At 39.7% G+C, this 20,201-nt stretch overlaps 1 protein-coding gene across 21 annotated transcripts in view; it reads left to right on the top strand.

Annotated features, from left to right (window-relative positions):
- The window catches only part of MYO3A (myosin IIIA), a 188,355-nt gene that overhangs the window by 83,510 nt on the left and 84,644 nt on the right, over window positions 1-20,201 (top strand). For 19 of the 21 annotated variants that reach the window (XR_014261311.1, XR_014261312.1, XR_014261313.1 and 16 more), the window contains exons 12-17: window positions 1,303-1,419; window positions 2,643-2,747; window positions 2,840-2,923; window positions 7,436-7,638; window positions 17,518-17,616; window positions 17,728-17,842. Coding sequence is in view for 16 of the 21 variants with exons in the window: in XM_082452738.1 (XP_082308864.1) it covers window positions 1,303-1,419; window positions 2,643-2,747; window positions 2,840-2,923; window positions 7,436-7,638; window positions 17,518-17,616; window positions 17,728-17,842 (723 nt within the window). In the remaining 5 variants the exon portion in view is untranslated. Of the gene's footprint in view, window positions 1-1,302; window positions 1,420-2,642; window positions 2,748-2,839; window positions 2,924-7,435; window positions 7,639-9,708; window positions 13,416-17,517; window positions 17,617-17,727; window positions 17,843-20,201 lie in introns of those variants that run through there. The other 2 variants (XM_082452732.1, XM_082452733.1) reach the window with 2 other exon arrangements.

Raw genomic sequence — 20,201 nt, forward strand, 5'->3', positions numbered from 1 at the left:
GTCCAAGACCCCTTCTTCCCCTCAATTCTCCCCAGGAGTCTCAAAGGGGCGATTTGCTTCCTACATCACCATCTCAGTGGCAGGACCTAAAGCCTCGAAGATACCTTGAGAGCCTGTCTCTTACCATGGTCAGTGGACCCCTCGTGGGATCACAGAGCCCACCTTTTAGGGAAATGAATTCTGCTTGAAGCTTCTTATCCCAGTGACCTCAGAAATATTTCAGACATCTCTCATGAAGGTACCAGTCCAAGCCGGTAAATTATAGTCTCATCCTCTTTTTCCTCATCACCTTTTATGTCAGATAATCACATCATTAGAGAAATAATAAGGCTCCTTCTCAGTAAAAGGTTGGGATCACTACCCTGCCTGATCCACAGGCTTTTCTTTTTTTTAATACTTCTGATACATTCCTGAGCATTTTGCTTAAAAATGCAGCAAATCAGGAGGCATATTCTGAACCGAAGTAGTCATTTGGTAAATTTTGGGTTGCATAAACAACTCAAGTACTTCCTCAGAATAATCTTTCTTGAGAACATCAAACATCTTGTAATCAAATAGTGTTTGTAAGCCAGAGATTGCCAACACCTTTATGAATTTTTGTGTATCAGATTTTCCAATGATGTGAAACCCTAAGCTTGTGGATTATAAAGAAGGCTTTACTAATCATATTGCTGACCTATGTATTAAACACTGGGTTTGTTTGTTTCTGTTGTCTGTGTTTTATTTTTTTGTCTCTTTTTTGACCCAAGATCTTTTGGTCTTGTGTCATATACTATAAATGATGATGTCTGGCACTGTTAAAATTGATTCCATGTATTCATATGATTTATCAATTGTGGAAGTTACTTTTCTGTACTTTTTACTCTGCCTCAAAGCCAAACATTTAAGCAAAGGAACTAAGACATTCCACAGAGCCTTTGAGTAACCTTCATTTGGAATAAAATCATGTTCACTATATCTTCTCTTCCCTTTTCTAGTGTTCTTTCTCTTTACTTCAACTACTGCATTTACTTACTTCCTTGAAAGCATTGTGTATATATAATCCCTGTAACATATAATATAGTCTGTGGAAAACACAGGTAACAATGACATCCCTCTACAGCTCCTGAAAGAAAAGAAAATACCCATCAAGGGGAAGGATAGTTGCTGACTGGAGGTTACACTTCTTACTCTCAATAGACCTATTTCTTTCTGATCCTTCCTCCAGATTCCAGATGTTTTATTTCTTATCGTTTACTTTTAAAATGATAATTGACCATCAATGATTTTTAACAAAAAGAGATTATTTTTATTTCGTTATAGAATACAGTCTCAGAGCAACTTGAGAAGTGTTACTCCAGAGATCAGATTTACTTCTATGTGGGAGACATACTCATTGCTCTTAACCCTTTTCAGAGTCTGGGTCTTTATTCCACAGAGGTATGTGGTGTGGCTTGTACACATTTTCTTACTTTGTACAAAAATTTATACTCTTCAGGTATTTAAATTAATTTAATTTAATTTTATCTAATCCTTTGAATAAACAGTTAAATAATTATTGTTAAAACGTAGAGATAGGAAAAAACAGAAGATGTATCGATCTGGATGCAGTTTGTGGTCTTTGTGTGAGATATGTTAATTACTTCTTGTCCTTGGTAATTGGTAACTGGTCCACACTACATATCATATCAATAAACAGATGCCTAAAAAGTATAGACTTAATGTCTACCTCTGAACCAAGTATAGGAGAGTCAAAAGTAAAATTACATTGTATATATAGGTACTATAAACTTAATGGCTGTAAAACTCATCATTATGAGTTTAAAAATTCCTTCTGGTTAATTTCTTAATATCAGACAATATGTTTTATGAATATAAGCACATAATTATCCATTATTCACCCCTGATGTTTAAATATAGAATAGTGTTCTGGAGTTAAGCTAGGCTGTTTTTCATTTTCAATTGGATCCATACTCTTCTAGCTATTTGTGTACTCTAGAATATTATATTGTATTATTATATTACTCTAGAATAATACTGTGCTTAATATAATTTTTTGTGTGAAAAGTATGTAATCCTCTCAGTCTCTACCATTTTAAGATTTACAAGAATAATGGCATATTTATGAACCTTGACCAAGTTTTAGAAGACCTGGGCTTTAGCACAAATTCTGCTATCAATTAACTGTGTGATCTTGGGCAAAGCAAATGAGAAAGTGTATGTTAAATGATATGAAAGGAAAAAAGTAGTGATCGTATGTCATACATTATTATATCCAAGGAATAGTCAACAAAATGATACCTGATTGTCTTATTTATAAAGTATCTGCTTATTTAAGGAAATCATAGTATTTTGAAACTTTAAGTTCTGCTTTGGAAGTGGTATGCACTTCCAAAAGAGTCTTCTTTTAAATACTACTGCCAAAGTGATGTCCATATTATGTCATATCATTTTCCCCTGTTGTTTTATGTCAAACTTTTATTTTATATAATTGTCCATGATTTGTGCATGTATGTGTGTATGTAATATGGATGTAATGTTTTGGTGGTATGAAGCTGTATTTTGATTCACCTTTTGCTTTAAAAATTAGTACTCTATCTGTAAATATATAGGGTTTAAAGAAAAACAAAACCCCTACAGCACATGTTCTTTTTAACCTTCAGCATTCCAAACTGTACATTGGAGCAAAGAGAACTGCCAATCCTCCTCACATTTTTGCCATGGCTGACTTAGGATACCAGTCTATGGTGACATATAATTCAGATCAGGTAAGGAGAGAATTCTCCTCTTAGTTTCTCGTGTGTCAGCTGCATTTTGTGAGGATCAAGTCTTCTCACAGTTTCCTTTTCTCACTGTGCAGTGCATTGTTATTTCCGGGGAAAGTGGTGCTGGAAAGACGGAAAGTGCTCATCTCCTAGTTCAGCAGCTGACAGTACTTGGAAAGGTATCATTTAATTTTTCTCTGTCCTAGCAGAAATATTTGTTATACTTCAGAATTTAATTTAACTGATTAGGTTAATATTTATGAATTTCCACATTTAATAATGCACAGAAATTAGAACACACTTGCTGTCCTTTGTGAGTTTAAAATATAACAATATAAAGAGCATATGTTTTGTTTTAAGCAAATTCTAACTTTTCTCACTCTTAGTAGGCAAGGCTTTCTAGAGGTGATTTTCTCTCTTTTTTGCCCTAACGTATTCGCTGAATGCTTTCCTTACTTCCTCTTCCTTTGTTACCAGCAAGATAAAGTGGAGTCAATATACAAAAATTAATTATATTTAGATATTATATACATACTAACAATGATCGGTTTAAACTTAAATGTATCATTTATATTAGCACCATAAAACATGAACTATTGAAATCTAGATCTTACAAAACATGTGCAAGATTTGTATGCTGAAAAATAGAAAAAGTTGATAAAAGAAATCAAAGAAGACCTGAATAATAGGAGAGATATGACATGTTCATGGATTAAAAGACTCAATATTATTAAGATGTCAGTCCTCCACAGATTGATCTGTAGATTCAATGTAGTTTACAGTAAAAATCCCAGCAGGCTTTTATTTTTTAGAAACTGACAAACTGTATCAAAAATGTATATGGAAAGGCAAAGGAACTATCATAATCAGTTTTTAAAAAGAGCAAAATTGGAGGATTAATAAATACTACCTGATTTCAAGACTCACTATAAAAGCTTTGATAGTCAAGACAGTGTGTTATTAAAGAAAAGATGGTATACAGATCAATGGAATAGAATAAAGAATCTGCACATATATGATTTATTGATTTTCAGCAAAGGTGCAAGGTCAATTAATGATAGTCTTTTAACAAATGGTGCTGGAATATGTGCATACAAAAGGACTGAACCTTACTCTAGACCGCACATGCTATAAAAAATTAACTTCAAATGGATCATAGACCTAAAGATTAAACCAAAAACTATAAAATTTCTAGAAGAAAATTAAGTCAGTTAACTTTGTTCTTTGTCATTTTGGGTCAGGCAAAGAGCTGTTAGATGCAACATAAAAAGCATAATCCATAAAGGGAAAAGTTTGATTTCACCAAAATTAAGAACATTCTGTTCTCTGAATGATACTGTTAAGAAAATGAAAACACAAGCTACAGACTCAGAGACACTATTTGCAAGTCACATATCTAATAAAAGGCTTGTATCCAGAAGATATATTTTTTAAAACTCTTAAAATTCCATAATAAGAAATCAAATAGGGCTTCCCTGGTGGCGCAGTGGTTGAGAATCCGCCTGCTATGCAGGGGACACGGGTTCCAGCCCTGGTCTGAGAAGATCCCACATGCCGTGGAGCAACTACTGAGCCTGCGCATCTGGAGCTTGTGCTCCGCAGCAAGAGAGGCCACAACAGTGAGAGGCCCGCGCACCGCGATGAAGAGTGGCCCCACTCGCCGCAACTAGAGAAAGCCCTCGCACAGAAACGAAGACCCAACACAGCTAAAAATAAATAAATAAATAAATAAATAAATAAATAAATAAATAAATAAAAATTAAAAAAAAAAAAAGAAATCAAATAACAATTTAAAAATGAACAAAAAAATTGACAAGCCATTTCAACAAAGATGATATGTAAATGGCAGAAAAAGCAAATGAAAATATGATGTTCAACACCAGTAGTCATTAGGGAAATGCAAATTAAAACCACAGTGAGACACCATTACATACCCATTAAAATGGCTAAATTTTTTTTTAAAACCTGACAATGCTAAGTGCTGACAAGAACATAGAGGAACTGGATGAAACTCTCGTGTATTGTTGATGAGAATGCAAAATGGTACAGCCTCTTTGGAAAACAGCTCGGAAGTTTCTTAGAAAGTCTAACCATACTTATCATATAACCCAGCAATCCTACTCCTAGGTATTTGTTCAAGTGAAATGAAAACCCATGTTCATACAAAAAAGCTACAGACAAATAATTTATAGCAGCTTTGTTCATAATCTCCAGAGAGTGGAAACAACAGAACTAGGAAATGAATAAACAAACTATGGTACATCCATGTCATGGAATATTACCCAGCAATAAAAAAGAATGAACACTGATACAAGCAATGAAGATCACTGGATGAGATTTGGATAAATCTCAAATGCATTAGGCTAAGTCAGAGAAGCAGATTAAGAAGACTACATGTATGGTTCACTTGCTGTGTCATTCTTGCAGATTTAAAACCGTAGGCACAAAAACAAATCAGGGATTTTCGGTGGCTGAGAGTGGAGGGAAGGGTTGCAAAGAGTAATGAGACAATTTTGGGGGTGATGGGATTGTTCTGTGTGTGGACTATAGTGGGAGATTTATGGTCGCATATGTTTGTAAAAACTTTCAGAACTATATAAAGGATGAATTTCACTCTATGTAATTTTACCTTAATTTTAAAAAATGGGATGTTGAGGATAGAGACTTGGTTTGATTTTCCAAGTAGAGCCCTTGAAATAAGATAAATCAAGAATAATGTGTTCTCATTAGGCTAATGGCTAAAAAAAAAAAACATTGTGTACAACTTATCCCTGCGAAAATGTTTATAGTGATTTGCATAGTTAAAAGTAGAGTCAACTTAAAATTTTTGCCGTCACAGTGATTATAGGAATCTTGTGCTACAAAGCACTGTGGGTACAAGGCCAAACCCAACCACTGTATAAAAGGGTGCCTCATGGTGTCAAAACAGCTGCTTAATTGAGTCTAATTCATTGTCAAAATAATGTGTCGAAAGAATTTCATGTTCCTGTTAAAAATCAATTGACTGGTTATATGTTTTCCATCATGGGTGTGGGTATGGAATAGAAATATAGTAGTAACCAGGCCTGTGACCCCTCAGAACTGGAAGAGCCAGGAGAGGCCAGGAAGGGGGGCCTACCTCAGGGCTGTCATCTCAATCCCTTCCCCATCCCCTTGCCCATCTACTTCCCTCTCCTTACTTCTGGGATAAGCATCACTCTACAAGCTTTTAAGTTCACTGAAATAAATGTCATTTTGGAGAGAGTTGGGATGGTGTGGCACAGCATACCCTCCTGGCGTGGAAGAGTTGAACACCTGAATTAATTTACTCAGGGGCCTTCCGCAAGGGCCTTTGCTATTCTTTCTTGATTTGTGAAGTCGATAGAGGCTCTCGTCAATAATGGATTAACTCGTATGAATGTTGTTTTGTGGATGTCAGCACATCTAATGTTTATTTAATATCTTTATTTTGTGCTAGATCTAAAAATGTTACTTGATATTAATTGGAGATGGTGATATAAAAACAAAAGAATTCTACCCTTATCGGGACTGAGTGTGTCTTTTAGTTATCTCCTTGATAAAGATTTAACAGATGCAAAAATGGTATGTTTGGTGGATGGAATTTACCTTTGTCATACACAGTCTTCCAAACCTTACGTAGCAGGGCACTGCTACCTAATACAGGTGGTTGATGTTTTCTCACCTTTTTCATGAGTGCAAGGCCAGCACCAAACAACATTTAAAAAGAGTCAAGTTTATCCCAATTCTTGCTCCTCTCTTCTCTCGCCCTTTATTGCTTCTTTTAGAGGATATCCAAAATCCTTATATGCCCCCCAAACCGCACTGTGAATGCCCCCTCAGCCCACCCAAATTCTAATGTAGCTCATGTTCCAGAAATACCTGCTGCTCCTCTCCTTTACATAAACATTTCCGTACCTTTAACACAGCTGACTTCAGCAAGGTATTACACTGAAAATAATCCACTTGATCCATTTCTACTAAGATGTGAATGACTGATACCTCCTTAAACCTCTAAGAGGGGGGATGCCTTCTAAAAGAGGTTGGTTGTTAACCGAAATAAATTTCTGGTGGAATTTCAGGTAAAGTGGTAAAGAAAAAAAACCCACCATGATGCTTGTTTTGGGGAAGGAAAGTGTGAGATGGTGTAGGAGAAAATAGAGGGCCAGCCACGTAGGCCTGCTGGCCTGGACCAGGGATCCACATCTCCCTTCCACACACCCGAGCTGTTCTTGATTTTCACGATTATTCCCTCTCCTCTACTTCTGAGTTCACACGTTACCTTTACTCCTCTAGTTGCAGGTTTGACAGCTTCCATGGAAGCAAGGGAAGTTGGTCCACAGCTTTGGGGATCATGTGGATGGGGACCTATATAGGTAGAGGAGGAATAACAAAGTTTGAGATGTACCTCAGTATGCGTAGACTGCTTATAAATTGTGTTTGTAAATCAGGAACTTAACAGAACTATATTTGAATAGAAAAAGTGTAAAGGATCTCTTCGCCCCTCTAAGAAAGGAAGTGAGTGAATGCACCAGCAGGAGGGGAAAAATATACTAAAGTTTAACTTCTGGCAACAAACCAAGAAGATGCACTTGTATGTTTACATCTACATAAAGTGCTTATCAAAGAAGAGACATTCCATTCTATACAAAATTAATTTTTTACATTTTTTTATATCTTGCCATTTTCTCTAGGCTAATAACAAAACCCTGCAAGAGAAGATTTTACAAGTGAATAATTTGGTGGAAGCCTTTGGCAATGCCTGCACTATTATAAATGACAATTCCAGCCGATTTGGAAAATACTTAGAAATGAAATTTACCCCTTCTGGGGCTGTTGTGGGAGCACAGATTTCTGAATACCTTCTGGAGAAATCCCGAGTTATCCACCAAGCCATGTAAGTTAATGTCACATATTTCCTATTTTCTGGGAAACGTAAGCAAAGATGATGCTTTTCTTTTAATAATAAAATGTCTTACTCATTTAACAAAATTTCAACAGAATTTTATTGATCATCTACTATGTGTGAGGCATTTACTGTTGGAAGCAGAGATGCCTCAGCAATGTCTTACTCTCTCATATGTTACATCCAGTAAAGGAGTTAATAAATAACCTAAAGTTTATGAAAACAGATAGAAAGCCTCAGCCCATCATAGAGGTACTAACAGGATAACTTAGAGTAATTTCTGAAGTAGGAGAGAATATACTTCTCTACACAAAACAAGTATGAAATTTAATTAGAAATAACAGTCATTTTTTTTCTTTTAAGTGCTGGTATATATAAATAGATCTTTGTGTTGATTCTGTGCTTCCCAATGTTTACACACAAGGGACCAAAAAACAAACAAAAAAAGGATTCAGGAAGGGGCTTTATTGTAGTGTTCTTTTTCCTGCCTGCTGATTTAAGCCACCAACACCATATTCTGGAATGTTTAGGTTGAGTGAGTTCCTTTTGGCAGTTTGTAGCTGAATGACAAAATTTTTCTCCTGTCCTCATGATTCCAAAACATCTTTGTTTGTTGTTCTTATGAAAAAACTAATCACAACATGGAATTTGTACCCTGGTCTTTATATTATTTTTTAAAAAGTTGTGGCAATTTAGAGTCTTCCATTTTTCTTATGTTGGTTTTATGCCAAACATATCTACATAATTGTAGTTATGTGTTGTACATTAAATTCTCAGGAACATAAGCTTCCTTTATGTACAAGTACATTAGTATTTAATTATAAGTGCCTTCAAATTTGCTATCATTCAGTTTATGATAAATTGTGAATATAAGTTGCTTGGAGCCAACCTCTGAGCTCAGCCTTTGGTGTAGAAAATTATCCTTTGGTCTTCAGTTCCAAAAATGTCAGGCATGATTTTTAGGCAAATATGGCTTTGAATTGTGGCTCCCCGACATGTGGTCCACCTTGGGTAAGATATTTAAACCTTAAAGACCCTTATAGGGTCTTGTTTCTGCAACCTACTGTGTGTTAGAATTTGAAATGCTTAACCTCACTGCACCTCAGAGTTTTTCATTTTTAAAAAGGAGAGAGCAGTGGTACCTACCTATTAAGATCATGCCTGTAAAGTATTTAGTGCAATGAAGAGCACATAGAAAGAACCCCATGAAGTTTAAGCCCTTATTAGCAGTAGTAGTGTTGATAGTTGTGTGAAGATTAGAAATAATATCTCGCGCAGTACATGGGACACTGAAAATGTCAGTAAACAGCAGCTCCTGTTATCAAGGTGTGCTGGGGCCCAGAACTTAGTGGCCATGCATGTTAGTGCCTTTGCCACCCATACCTGGAGGAACCTCCAGGTCTTATGCAAGTGTGGAGACTTAACTGGTTCTCAGAACAATCTGTCCTGCTCTCATAACTGTGTAAGACTCTGTCCTTCAGGTCTTTGGGAAATGTCCACCTAAGATGCTGAATTATTGGAATTTAGATGGGGCCGCCATGTTGCACAGTGTCAAGGGCACCATCGCAGCGGGTTGCCTGGAGTCGTGTGCTGCAGCGCCATCCACGTAGAGTGCGATGTGAGCAGCTACACAGTGAGGCTCTGGATTTGTAACCATACAAATAATCTCGTTCACGCTTATTGAACTATTGCACCGTATGGTCCAGGAAATAGCACAGTAGGACCATATTGTAGGCATACCATTAAGAAAGTAAGCTTATTTTCAGCTGGCCTAAAGGATTATTGTTTTACAACATTGTTTATTGGGGAAAAGTATTCCAGTTTACAATCAGGGTGAAATATATCTCAGTTATAATTCAAGCACGTCTGCCTTATAATTCTTCCATGTTTCCAGGTTTTTTTACATCTGTTTTTTTATTTTACTTAATTTGAATTGGCATTGTTAAATTCTAGAGAAGCTTTTTTAATGATCTTTAAAAATGAAAGTATCAGTGGTATAATAGAAGAATTCTTAGTAGGTCCTTTTTAAAATGATAAATATAAATGTACCCTGTCATTCAGGAACTGGAAGGAAAGAACCAGTTCAGAGGGTTTAACTGAGAGGACTGTTTACAGAGGTAGAGGGCATTGAAGAACCAAGAATAAACGGTGAGATACCCACAGATGAACAGCATTGAGAAATCATTCCTACCGCTGGGTCTGAAGGGCAGAAGGAGGGACCACACTGCAGAGCCTGGTGAGAAGTAGGGCTGTGGAGGACAGCTGCCTGTCGGGAGCTGCTGCCTAAAGGAATATGGTCGTCCCTTTGTATCTGCGAGGGATTGGTTCCAGAGCCCTCTGCCATATCCGCAGATGCCGAGTCAGCCCTCTGTGTCCGTAGGTTCCACATCCACAGATCCGGTTGGTTGAATCCGTGGATGCAGAACCCGTGGATATTGAGGGACAACTGTACAGCTACTGGGAGAAAGAGAGCAAGTGAGAGGAGGAAAACCTCGACCTCTTCTCCCTCCTTCCAGCCTCCTACCTGTGCTCCCTGTTGGCTGAACCCAGCTGGAAGCCAGAGAGCAAGGGAGCCCAGGAACCCCAGTCTGTAGAGGTTAGATTTGGGGGTCACAGAGCAAGGTAAAGAAGAGTGAAGAATGGATCTGAGGTGGCAGAGAAGAATCAGAGTAGACAATTTTTTAAAGGAACTTACCCTTTCTTTGAATGGAATAAATTCTTTTCTTCTCTTTTTGCCTCTACTCATGTCATCCTACCCCCATCTCTGACCACATTTAGTTGTATACTGATGGTATTTCTCATGTTGCTGCTGTCGTATAGGTTGTGACTTAAAGCCTTTCCTAAATGTAGATGATTTTAAAGAGGAAATTTTAAAAAGAGGCTACTCACTTCCAAGAAGAAAATGAGCATACAGAAGTCAATGCTAGAAAATGCTCATAAATATAAATGATTGCTGTTTCACTGCAGTTTTCTCCTGTTACTGCAATTTAGTTCAGCAAGCATTGCTTGCGTGTCTCTCACATGCCCAGCACTTTCCCAGACGCTGCAGGAGACATCAACCAAATGGCAGATGTGTGCTCTCTGCTGTGGAGAAAGAGAAAATATTATTTATGGATCAATTACTCTGTGTCAGGCACTGTGCTGGGCATTTTACCTCCATAATCTCTCTTAATTCCTTCAGCGATATGACAGGGGTTATTGTCTATTTTCTACAGGAGGAAACAGACCAAGAAAATTATAATAAGTTGCCTAATGTCGAAAAGCTAATAAGTGACTGAATTGGGGTTTGAAGCCATGTCTCTCTGTTTGACTCCAGAGCCCACCATTCATTCATTCATCCACCCATGTGGCTCATATTTACTGAGTACCTACTAAGTGCCAGGAGCTGTTCTAGGCCCGGGAGCTATAGAGCCGTAAGACAGGATTCCTGTGTACAGCGGTGCGTGGTCTCCCGGGAGCCACGCATGCTTTCATCCGGAGCTTGCTGATGACCATCACCGGCTGGTTTCTGATCTTGCAGGAAAGTAGGCAATGAGTTCACCTGCGGAGAGTGAGCAGGCAGACGGCGAGGGTCGGGGGGATCCAGGAGACTGGATGTCCTGGAGGAGGGAGTCCTGGAGGAGGGAGTCCTAGAGGAGGGAGGTGTAACTAACCAGGACACGCTAGAAGCACTGTGTCGTGAGCACTTCACGGGGTGCTGTGAATGCAAGGCTGCACCGCTGGCTTTGCATGCCTCACTGCAGGCCCCTTTGTGGAATATTCCAAGGTTTCACACGTGGGGTGAGTCGCACCCTTGTGAGGACTTTGCCGTAGATTTGAGGCGTTAGAGGCCTTGGCTGCACGGTGATCCCCAGGGTCCAGGGCACATGAGACAGCCTGGAGGGCCTTCCTGCGCATGGCTGAGTGGGACCCTGAGGAAGCATTAGAGGCTCCGCAGTAGGGGTGGGCCAGAGCCAGAGAATACAATGACCCTTGAACAGTGGGGGGTTGAGGGGCGCCCACCCCCGTTGCCGTTGCCGTCAAAAATCTCCTTATTTACTTATGCAAAAATCTGCTTTTGACTTTCCTCAAACTTAACTCCTAATAGCCTACTGTTAACCAGAAGCCTTACTGATAACCCAGTTAACACATATTTTGTATATTATATGCATTATATACTATACTCTTATCCTAAGTTAAGGTAGAGAAAAGAAAATGTTATTAAGAAAATTATAAGGAAGAGAAAATACAGTGAAAGTACTGTACTGTCTCTACTGATGCCGTAAGTTTATGTCGTCTGTTTACAAGATGAATCATCTGTTGGTACCTACATCAGTATTGTCCTAGATGATCCAAAACACTGTAGGTGTTATACTAACACTAAACATCAAAAATGAAAAGATAATGTGAAGAAGAAATTCATATTTACTTACAGGGACGATTCGTGCATTGATAAGGAAGAAGCAGCGGTATGGTTGCCTTATGTCACCTGGTGTCATCGATACAATTGCTTCACCGTAGCCCAGCCGATACACTAATGAGTGAATCTTGTAAAATTTTAAGGCATATTACAGCCATATTCATCATACAGTAATGGAAACATTGGTACATGTTTTAGAAAACTACTTTGTGTTGATAGGCTGATACGCAGTTTCTCCATTTACGAGAGAGAGGCATTCTGTACAGTAAAGTAATTCTTTGAAAGCAGAGTGATAAAAGAGTAAGAATAGTAGCGCATTGTTAATTTTATATTAACTGTCACTCCCCTTATGCCTGTAAAGATAGGTTCTCCACTTTAAGTCTTGCACATGATATTCTACACACAATTTGAAAATATTTATTGAAAAAATTTGCATATAAACGGACCCACACAGTTCAAATCCCTGTTGTACTATCTGGTGACTTGCTGAGCCCCTACATTCGCTCCCAGGCCATTCTGACCTGGGAACCACTAATCCCACGAGCGTGTGTGGGTTGCTATGGAAGATTCTCTGCCTTGAAGGGTGTAGTTAAGGCAGAACATGAGATGGGTAATCTTTGGAGGTGTCGTCCTTTCCTGTTCCTTTAATTCTCTTAATTGTTTATCTACCAAAGGTCAGTATATTTCCTATAGCATCTCCAGGTCTTGTCAAATTACAGTCCTCAGTAAATGTAAACTGATAATTAGACAGAGCACCACCGGTTACGCGTGTCTGCACATATGAGTCACTCCTTTAATTGTGCACTGCATCATTTAAGCATTAGAGGTGTGACACATAGAGCAATCAATGTGATTTCATTAGAACAAAGCAAACTAAATTACATGCTGTGCCCGTCTTAGAGGAATTTTATTATTTTGTGGTGAGAAAAGACAAGAACTAAACTTTCTGTTCTGTTCTAACCTTGCTTGTGTACAACGCTCATGTTCATCGAAGTAATACTAGTGACTGCCACAAATAATGGCTGGGGGCGTAGAAGGTACGAACACAGCCAGCTCTAAAGGATGCCACCATCCTCACTTCAGCATCTGAGCCTGTGGACGCCCCTTTTCCTGAAATGCTCACCTGTCTTTGCTTCCATGACTGGACTCTTCTCTGAATTTTTCTTCTCTGACTTAGATTTATCCATCCATTCCCAAAATGTATACTCATCAAAGATCTGTTCTTGGAGCATTTCTCTTTTCTCTATATATTCTCACACTTAGCAATTTCTTCTGACGTCATGGCTCAGTGGATAGCTCTGTGTGATTGACAGCCAAAGATGTACCTCTTGCTGTCTCTCAAGTTCATGTGTGTGTTTTTTTTTTTTGGCTGCATTGGGTCTTTGTTGCTGCGCTTCTCTAGTTGCGGCGAGCGGGGGCTACTCTTCCTTGTGTGTGCGGGCTTCTCATTGTGGAGGCTTCTCTTGTTGTGGAACATGGGCTCTAGGTGCGTGGGCTTCAGTAGTTGTGGCGTGTGGGCTCACTAGTTGTGGCTCGCGGGCTCTAGAGCGCAGGCTCAGTAGTCGTGCTTAGTTGCTCTGCGGCACGTGGGATCTTCCTGGACCAGGACTCGAACCAGTGTCCCCTGCATCGGCTGGCAGATTCTTAACCCCTGCGCCACCAGGAGAGTCCCCAAGTTTATGTTTTTCATTTCCAGCAACGTGGATATTTTGCTGTCATCTCGAATTCAACTGAATACAGGCACACCTTGGAGATATTGTAGGTTCGGTTCCAGCCCCCTGCAATAAGGTGAATATCACAATAAAGCAAGTCACGTGAAGTTTTTGGTCTCCCAGTGCATATAAAAGTTATGTCTACAATATATTGTAGTCTCTTACGTGTGCAGTAGCATTGCGTCTAAAAAAACAATGCACATACCTTAATTAAAAAATACTTTATTGTTAAAAAATGCTAGCATCTGATCCTTCAGTGAGTTGTAATTTTTTGGCTGGTAGAGGGTCTTGCCTTGATGCTGATGGCTACTGACTGATCAGGACGGTGGCTGCTAAAGGCTGGGGTGACCGTGACAACTTCTTAAAAGGCAACGAGGTTTCCCTCATCGATTGACTCTTCCTTTCATGAACGATTCCTCTGTGACCTGCAATGGTGTTTGGTAGCATTGTACCCACAGTGGAACTTCTTTCAACATTGGAGGCAGTCTTCTCAAACCCTGCTGCTGCTTCATCAACTAAGTTTATGTCATATTCTCAGTTTTGTGTTGTCATTTCAACAGTCTTCTCAGCATCTTCACCAGGAGTAGATTCCATATTAAGAAACCACTTTCCTTGCTCATCCGTAAGATGCAACTCTTCAGCTGTTCAAGTTTTACCATGAGATTGTAGCAGTTCAGTCACATCTTCAGGCTCCACTTCTAATTCTAGTTTTCTTGCTATTTCTACCACATCTGCAGTTACTTCCCCCCATAAAGGCTTGAGCCCCTCAAAGTCATCCATGAGGGTTGGAATCAACTTCTTCCAGACTCCTGTTAATGCTGATATTTTGACCTCTTCCCATGAATCATGAATGTTCTTAATGGAATCTAGAATGGTGTATCCTTTCCAGAAGGTTTTCAATTGACTTTACCCAGATTCATCAAAGGAATCACTGTCTGTGGCAGCTATAGCCTTACAACATATATTTCTTAAATAATAAGACTTGAAAGTCAGAATTACTTCTTGATCCATGGGCTGCAGAATGGACGCTGTGTTAGCAGGCGTGAAAAAACCATTAATCCTGTTGTCCACCAGAGGTCTTGGCTGACTAGGTGCATTGTCCATGAACTATAATATTTTGGAAGGAACCTTCTTTCTGAGCAGTAGGTCTCAACAGTGGGCTTAAAATATTCAGGAAACCATGTTGTAAACAGATTTGCTGTCATCCAGGCTTTGTTGTTCCATTTAGAGCAGGGGTCCCCAACCCCCGGGCCGTGGACTGGTACCAGTCCTGTTAGGAACCGGGCCGCACAGCAGGAGGTGAGCAGCGGGTGAGCGAGCGAAGCTTCATCTGCCGCTCCCCATGGCTCCCCACTGCTCCCCACGGCTCCCCATCGCTCCCCATCGCTCCTCTTCACTCCCCATCGCTCCCCATGGCTCCCCATGGCTCCCCGTCGCTCCCCATGGCTCCCCGCCGCTCCCCGTCGCTCCCCATGGCTCCCCGTCGCTCCCCATGGCTCCCCGCCGCTCCCCGTCGCTCCCCATCATTCCCCGTCACTCCCCATCGCTCGCATTACCGCCTGGACCATCTGCCCCACTCCAGTCCATGGAAAAATTGTCTTCCATGAAACTGGTGCCTGGTGTCAAAAAGGTTGGGGACCGCTGATTTAGAGGGCACATGCAGAGTAGATTTAGCATAATTCTTAATGGCCCTAGGATTTGCAGAATGGTAAATGAACATTGTCTTTAGCTTAAAGTCACCAGCTGCATTAACCTCTAACAGGAGAGTCAGCCTGTCCTTTGAAGCCAGGCATTGACTTCTCTTCTCTAGCTATGAAAGTCCTAGATGGCATCTTCTAATATCAGGCTATTTCGTCTACACTGAAAATCTGTTGTTTAGTGTAGCCACCTGCATTGATTGTCTTAGTTAGATCTTCCGGATAACTTGCTGCAGCTTCTGCGTCAGCACTTGCTGCTTCACCTTGCATTGCTGTGTTATGGAGACGGCCTCTTTCCTTAGACCTCGTGAACCAACCTCTCCTAGCTTCAGACTCCTGCAGCTTCCTCACCGCTCTCAGTCTTTACAAAATTGAAGAGAGTTAGGGCCTTGCTCTGGATTAGGCTTTGGCGTAGGGGAATATCGTGGCTGGTTTGATCTTCTGTCCAGATCACTAAAACTTTCTTCATAACACCAATAAGCCTGTTTTGCTTTCTCACCATTCACTGGAGTAGCACTTTTAATTTCCTTCAAGGACTTTTCTTTTGCATTCACAACTTGGCTGACTGTTTGTTGCAAGAGGCCTAGCTTTCAGCCTATCTCAGCTTTTGACATGCCTTCCTCACTAAGCTTAATCTTGTCTAGATTTTGATTTAAAGTGAGAGACGTGTAACTCTTCCTTTCGCTTGAACACTTAGAGGCCATTGTAGGGTTGTTAATTGGCCTAATTTCAATATTGTCATGTCTCAGGGAAGAGAAGAGGGAGAGAGATGGGGAAACAGCCGGTTGGTAGAGCAGTCAGAACACACACAGCATTTACTGATTAAGTTCACTGTCTATATAAGATTGTCCGTAGAGCGTGAGGTTCCTGGCTCCCCAAACTAATCACAACAGTAACATCAAAATCGCTGATCACAGATCACCGTGACAAATGTCATAATAATGAAAAAGCTTGAAATATTGAGAGAATTACCACAGAGATGCGAAGTGAGTCATTGCTGTTGGAAAAATGGTACCAATAGACTTGCTTGATACAGCGTTCCCACAAACTTTCAATTTGTAAATATTGCAGCATCTGTGAAGCACAGTAAAGCCAAGTGCAGTAAAACGAGGTATACCTGTACTCATTGTCCAAAACCCATTTTCTTACCTTGGTCCCTATTTTTTGGAAGGTCACCATCTTCCCTAAGATGGAAGAAGGAAAAGGGAGACTGAAACTGTAAGACAGGAGAGAACTTCCTGATCTTGGAGAGGAAGTGGGGTCCATCTCAGATCTCTCCAGAGCAAAAGGAAGACAAGGGAAGGAGAAGCAGGGGTCCCTGGGTTCCTAGTATCAATAGTATGTTGTGGAACTTCCTGAAACAGAGACTCACTTTGCTGTGACCCACACTCCTTAACTGTACTCTTCCAGTGTCTTGGAAAGGCTGTTTACATGTAGAACCACAGAGTCATGGAACTTGAGATTCGTAAGGAACAGGTTTCTCATGCAAGTGAGAAAACTGAGCCCCAGAAGGACAGTGTAACGAGGTGGTTAAAGACGTGGGCTTTGGAGTCAAACAGCCCTGGTTAAATCCAGTTTGGCCATCAACCTTGTGACCTGAGGGTGAGATTAGTGTCCTCTCTAAGCTTCAGTTCCCTTGTACGTGAAATGAGAGGGTCATGGCAGGTAAATGAGATACTGCAGCACCCACCACCGCCTGGCATGCTCTAGTTATTATTACTTTGTTTCTTTTTCTGTTGGCTCCTGCTGGCATGGAAACGCCAAGAAGTCAGGGCGCTTTGACTGCTTGCTCCAGCTGTATTCCCCGTGCCTAGAGCAATGCCTGGCGGACACGCAGATATCCGCTGAATGACTCAGACAGGTGCTTAGCAGAGTGTGCAATCCGCTGACAGTGGTGGTCGAAAAGAGCGACGGGTCGCAACCACAGAGGGCCAGAACCCAGTATTCTGGGAAGTGCTTGGTGGCGCTTACAGGCGTTCTGGTAATTATATTGCCAAGAAACTTTAGCGATGAATAAATGTTCTTACTAACCACCTTCCTGAAAATGGCTTGTTTTTTTCAGTGGAGAAAAAAATTTTCATATTTTTTACTACATCTATGCTGGTTTAGCTGAAAAGAAGAAACTAGCCCATTACAAATTGCCGGAAAATAAGCCTCCCAGGTAACCCAGCAGCTTGAACTTTCGTAAATAATGCTTCTACTTTTCACTTAATCACTCATTTCACTTAATTTCAGATTTTTACCTGTCCTTTCTTTTTTTTTTTTTTTCCAGATACCTGCAAAATGACCACATCAGAACAGTACAGGACGTGTTGAATAATAGTTTCTATAAATCCCAATATGAATTAATTGAGCAGTGTTTCAAAGTCATCGGTTTTACAACGGAGGTGAGCATGGAAGACATTTGAACCTCTTTAGGAAGTGTCTTTTTGTCCTCACTGATGGTAAGAGTTAGCATTTATTGAGTGGTCCATATGTCAGATATTGTGCTAAGTGCTTTACATGGATAATTTTTAAATTACTGAAACGACCTTATGAAATAACTAGAATTATAATTTTTACTTTATGCATGAGGAAACATGGCCTTGAGATACAACTGAATTTCGTTCTGTTCTTAATCTTTTATTTTACTTATATTTGCATCTCCCACATATATATAAAGTTTTATGTAAATGCATAAATGTGATCATGTCACACATTCTTTTTCAGTGCAGTTTTCTTTTTCTAACAACTTTATTAAGATATAATTCACATACTCTACAAATCAGCCGTTTAAAAGTGTACATTTTAATGACTTTTTTTTTTTTTAATTTATTTTATTTATGGCTGTATTGGGTCTTCTCCCTGTGTGCGAGGGCTTTCTCCAGTTGTGGCAAGCGGGGGCCACTCTTCATCGCGGTGCACGGGCCTCTCGCTATCGCGGCCTCTCTTGTTGCGGAGCACAGGCTCCAGACGCGCAGGCTCAGCAATTGTGGCTCACGGGCCCAGCCGCTCCGCGGCATGTGGGATCTTCCCAGACCAGGGCTCGAACCCGTGTCCCCTGCATTGGCAGGCGGATTCTCAACCACTGCGCCACCAGGGAAGCCCTTAATGACTTTTAATACAGTCACTGAGGTGTGCATCCTTCCCCGTAATCACTTTGAGAATATTTTCATGTTCTAAATTTTTCACTCCAAACGAAACCTGCTAGTGATTAGCAGTTCCTTCTCATTCCCATCCCACCTCTGCTTCTATCACTGTAGATCTGTTTATTCTGGACATTTCGCATGAATTGAGTGATGCTATATGTCACCCTTTGTGACCAGCTTCTCTCATTTGACATAATGTTTTCAAGGTCCATCCATGTTGTAGCATGTGTCAGTACTTCATTTCTTTTTATTGAGGAATAATATTCCATTGTATGGATATACCTCATGTTATTTGTCCATTCATCATGTGATGGGCATTTGGATTGTTTCCACTTTTCGGTCATTATCAGTAATGCTGCTGTGATCATCCGTGTCTGAGTTTTTGTGTGACATGAGTTTTCACTTCTCTTTAGGATATACCAAGGGTGGAAGAGCCAGGTCATAGAGTAACACTATGTTTAACCTTTTGAGGAACTACTAGACTGTGTTCCAAAGCAGCCACACTATTTTACATTCCAACCGGCAGCGTATGAAGGTTCTGATTTCTCTCCATCTTCCCCAGCACTTATTATTTTCTGTTTATAGCCTTTCTAGTGGGTGTGATGTGGTGTGTCACTGTGGTTTTGGTTTGCATTTCCCTAAAGGCTTATGATGCTGAACTTCTTTTCATGTAATTTATCATTTACATATCTTCTTTGAAGAAACATCTGTTCAGATTCTTTGCCAATTTTTTAATTAGGTTGTCTTTTTATTATTGAGTTGTAAGAATTCTTTGTATTGTAGATACAAGTGTCGTATGATTTGCAAAAATTTTCTCTCTTTTGTTGTCTTTTTACTTTTTTGATGGCATCCTTTGAAGCCACATTATCTGTATTATTGATTTCATTTTTAAAATATTTTTATTAACGTATTAATTTGGTTTCTTGTGTTGTTCTTTTTCTTAAGGAGAATACTTGGTTCCTCTGTTTCTTCATTTTCCTTATTTAATAATGAAGGTATTTAAGGCTATAAATTTATCCCTGAGTAATAAAGATTTCTTTCTTTGTCCTAGGTTGTTTTTTAAATTTTTATAACAAAGTATCTTGTTTACTAGGGATTCCTGAAGGTTTTTAGAGAAGCTTTCAGACTCTGCTCTTAGTAGTTTACTGTTTGCTGTGTTGATTCAGTCCTACGATAAAAAGAACACTTCACTCGGAACATGAATCAGGCTTTTAGATGAACTCTTGCAGGAAAGTAATGTGCAATTTGTTGGATTTTAATTTCATTTTCATAAATGACACTCCTGCAACTTGAAACTGTTAGTGTGTCTGCTTAAGAAGTTTACTGAAATTTCTTGGGTTATCAAATCTCTACTAAGAGCCTGAGCTAAAAATAATACCTGATTCTTCTCCAAAAGTTTGGAAAATTTTATCAGTAGGATGTAAAATGTAGAGATGCTGATACAAGTGAAACTTGACAAGAATCATTCAAATTATGTGCAGTGAGGTTATTGAATCTAATTTTGTAGCGTGTTTTTCAGGCACTGTTGCCTCCCTTCTAAAATGGAAGGCTGTCAGCGGTAACCTTTTGTCCATTTGATGCATTTGCTCACCAGAAAGTAATATTTATAAAGCTGTAC

The sequence above is a fragment of the Balaenoptera physalus genome (genome assembly GCF_965194825.1).
Source record: "Balaenoptera physalus genome assembly, chromosome: 2".
Classification (NCBI taxonomy): domain Eukaryota; kingdom Metazoa; phylum Chordata; class Mammalia; order Artiodactyla; family Balaenopteridae; genus Balaenoptera; species Balaenoptera physalus.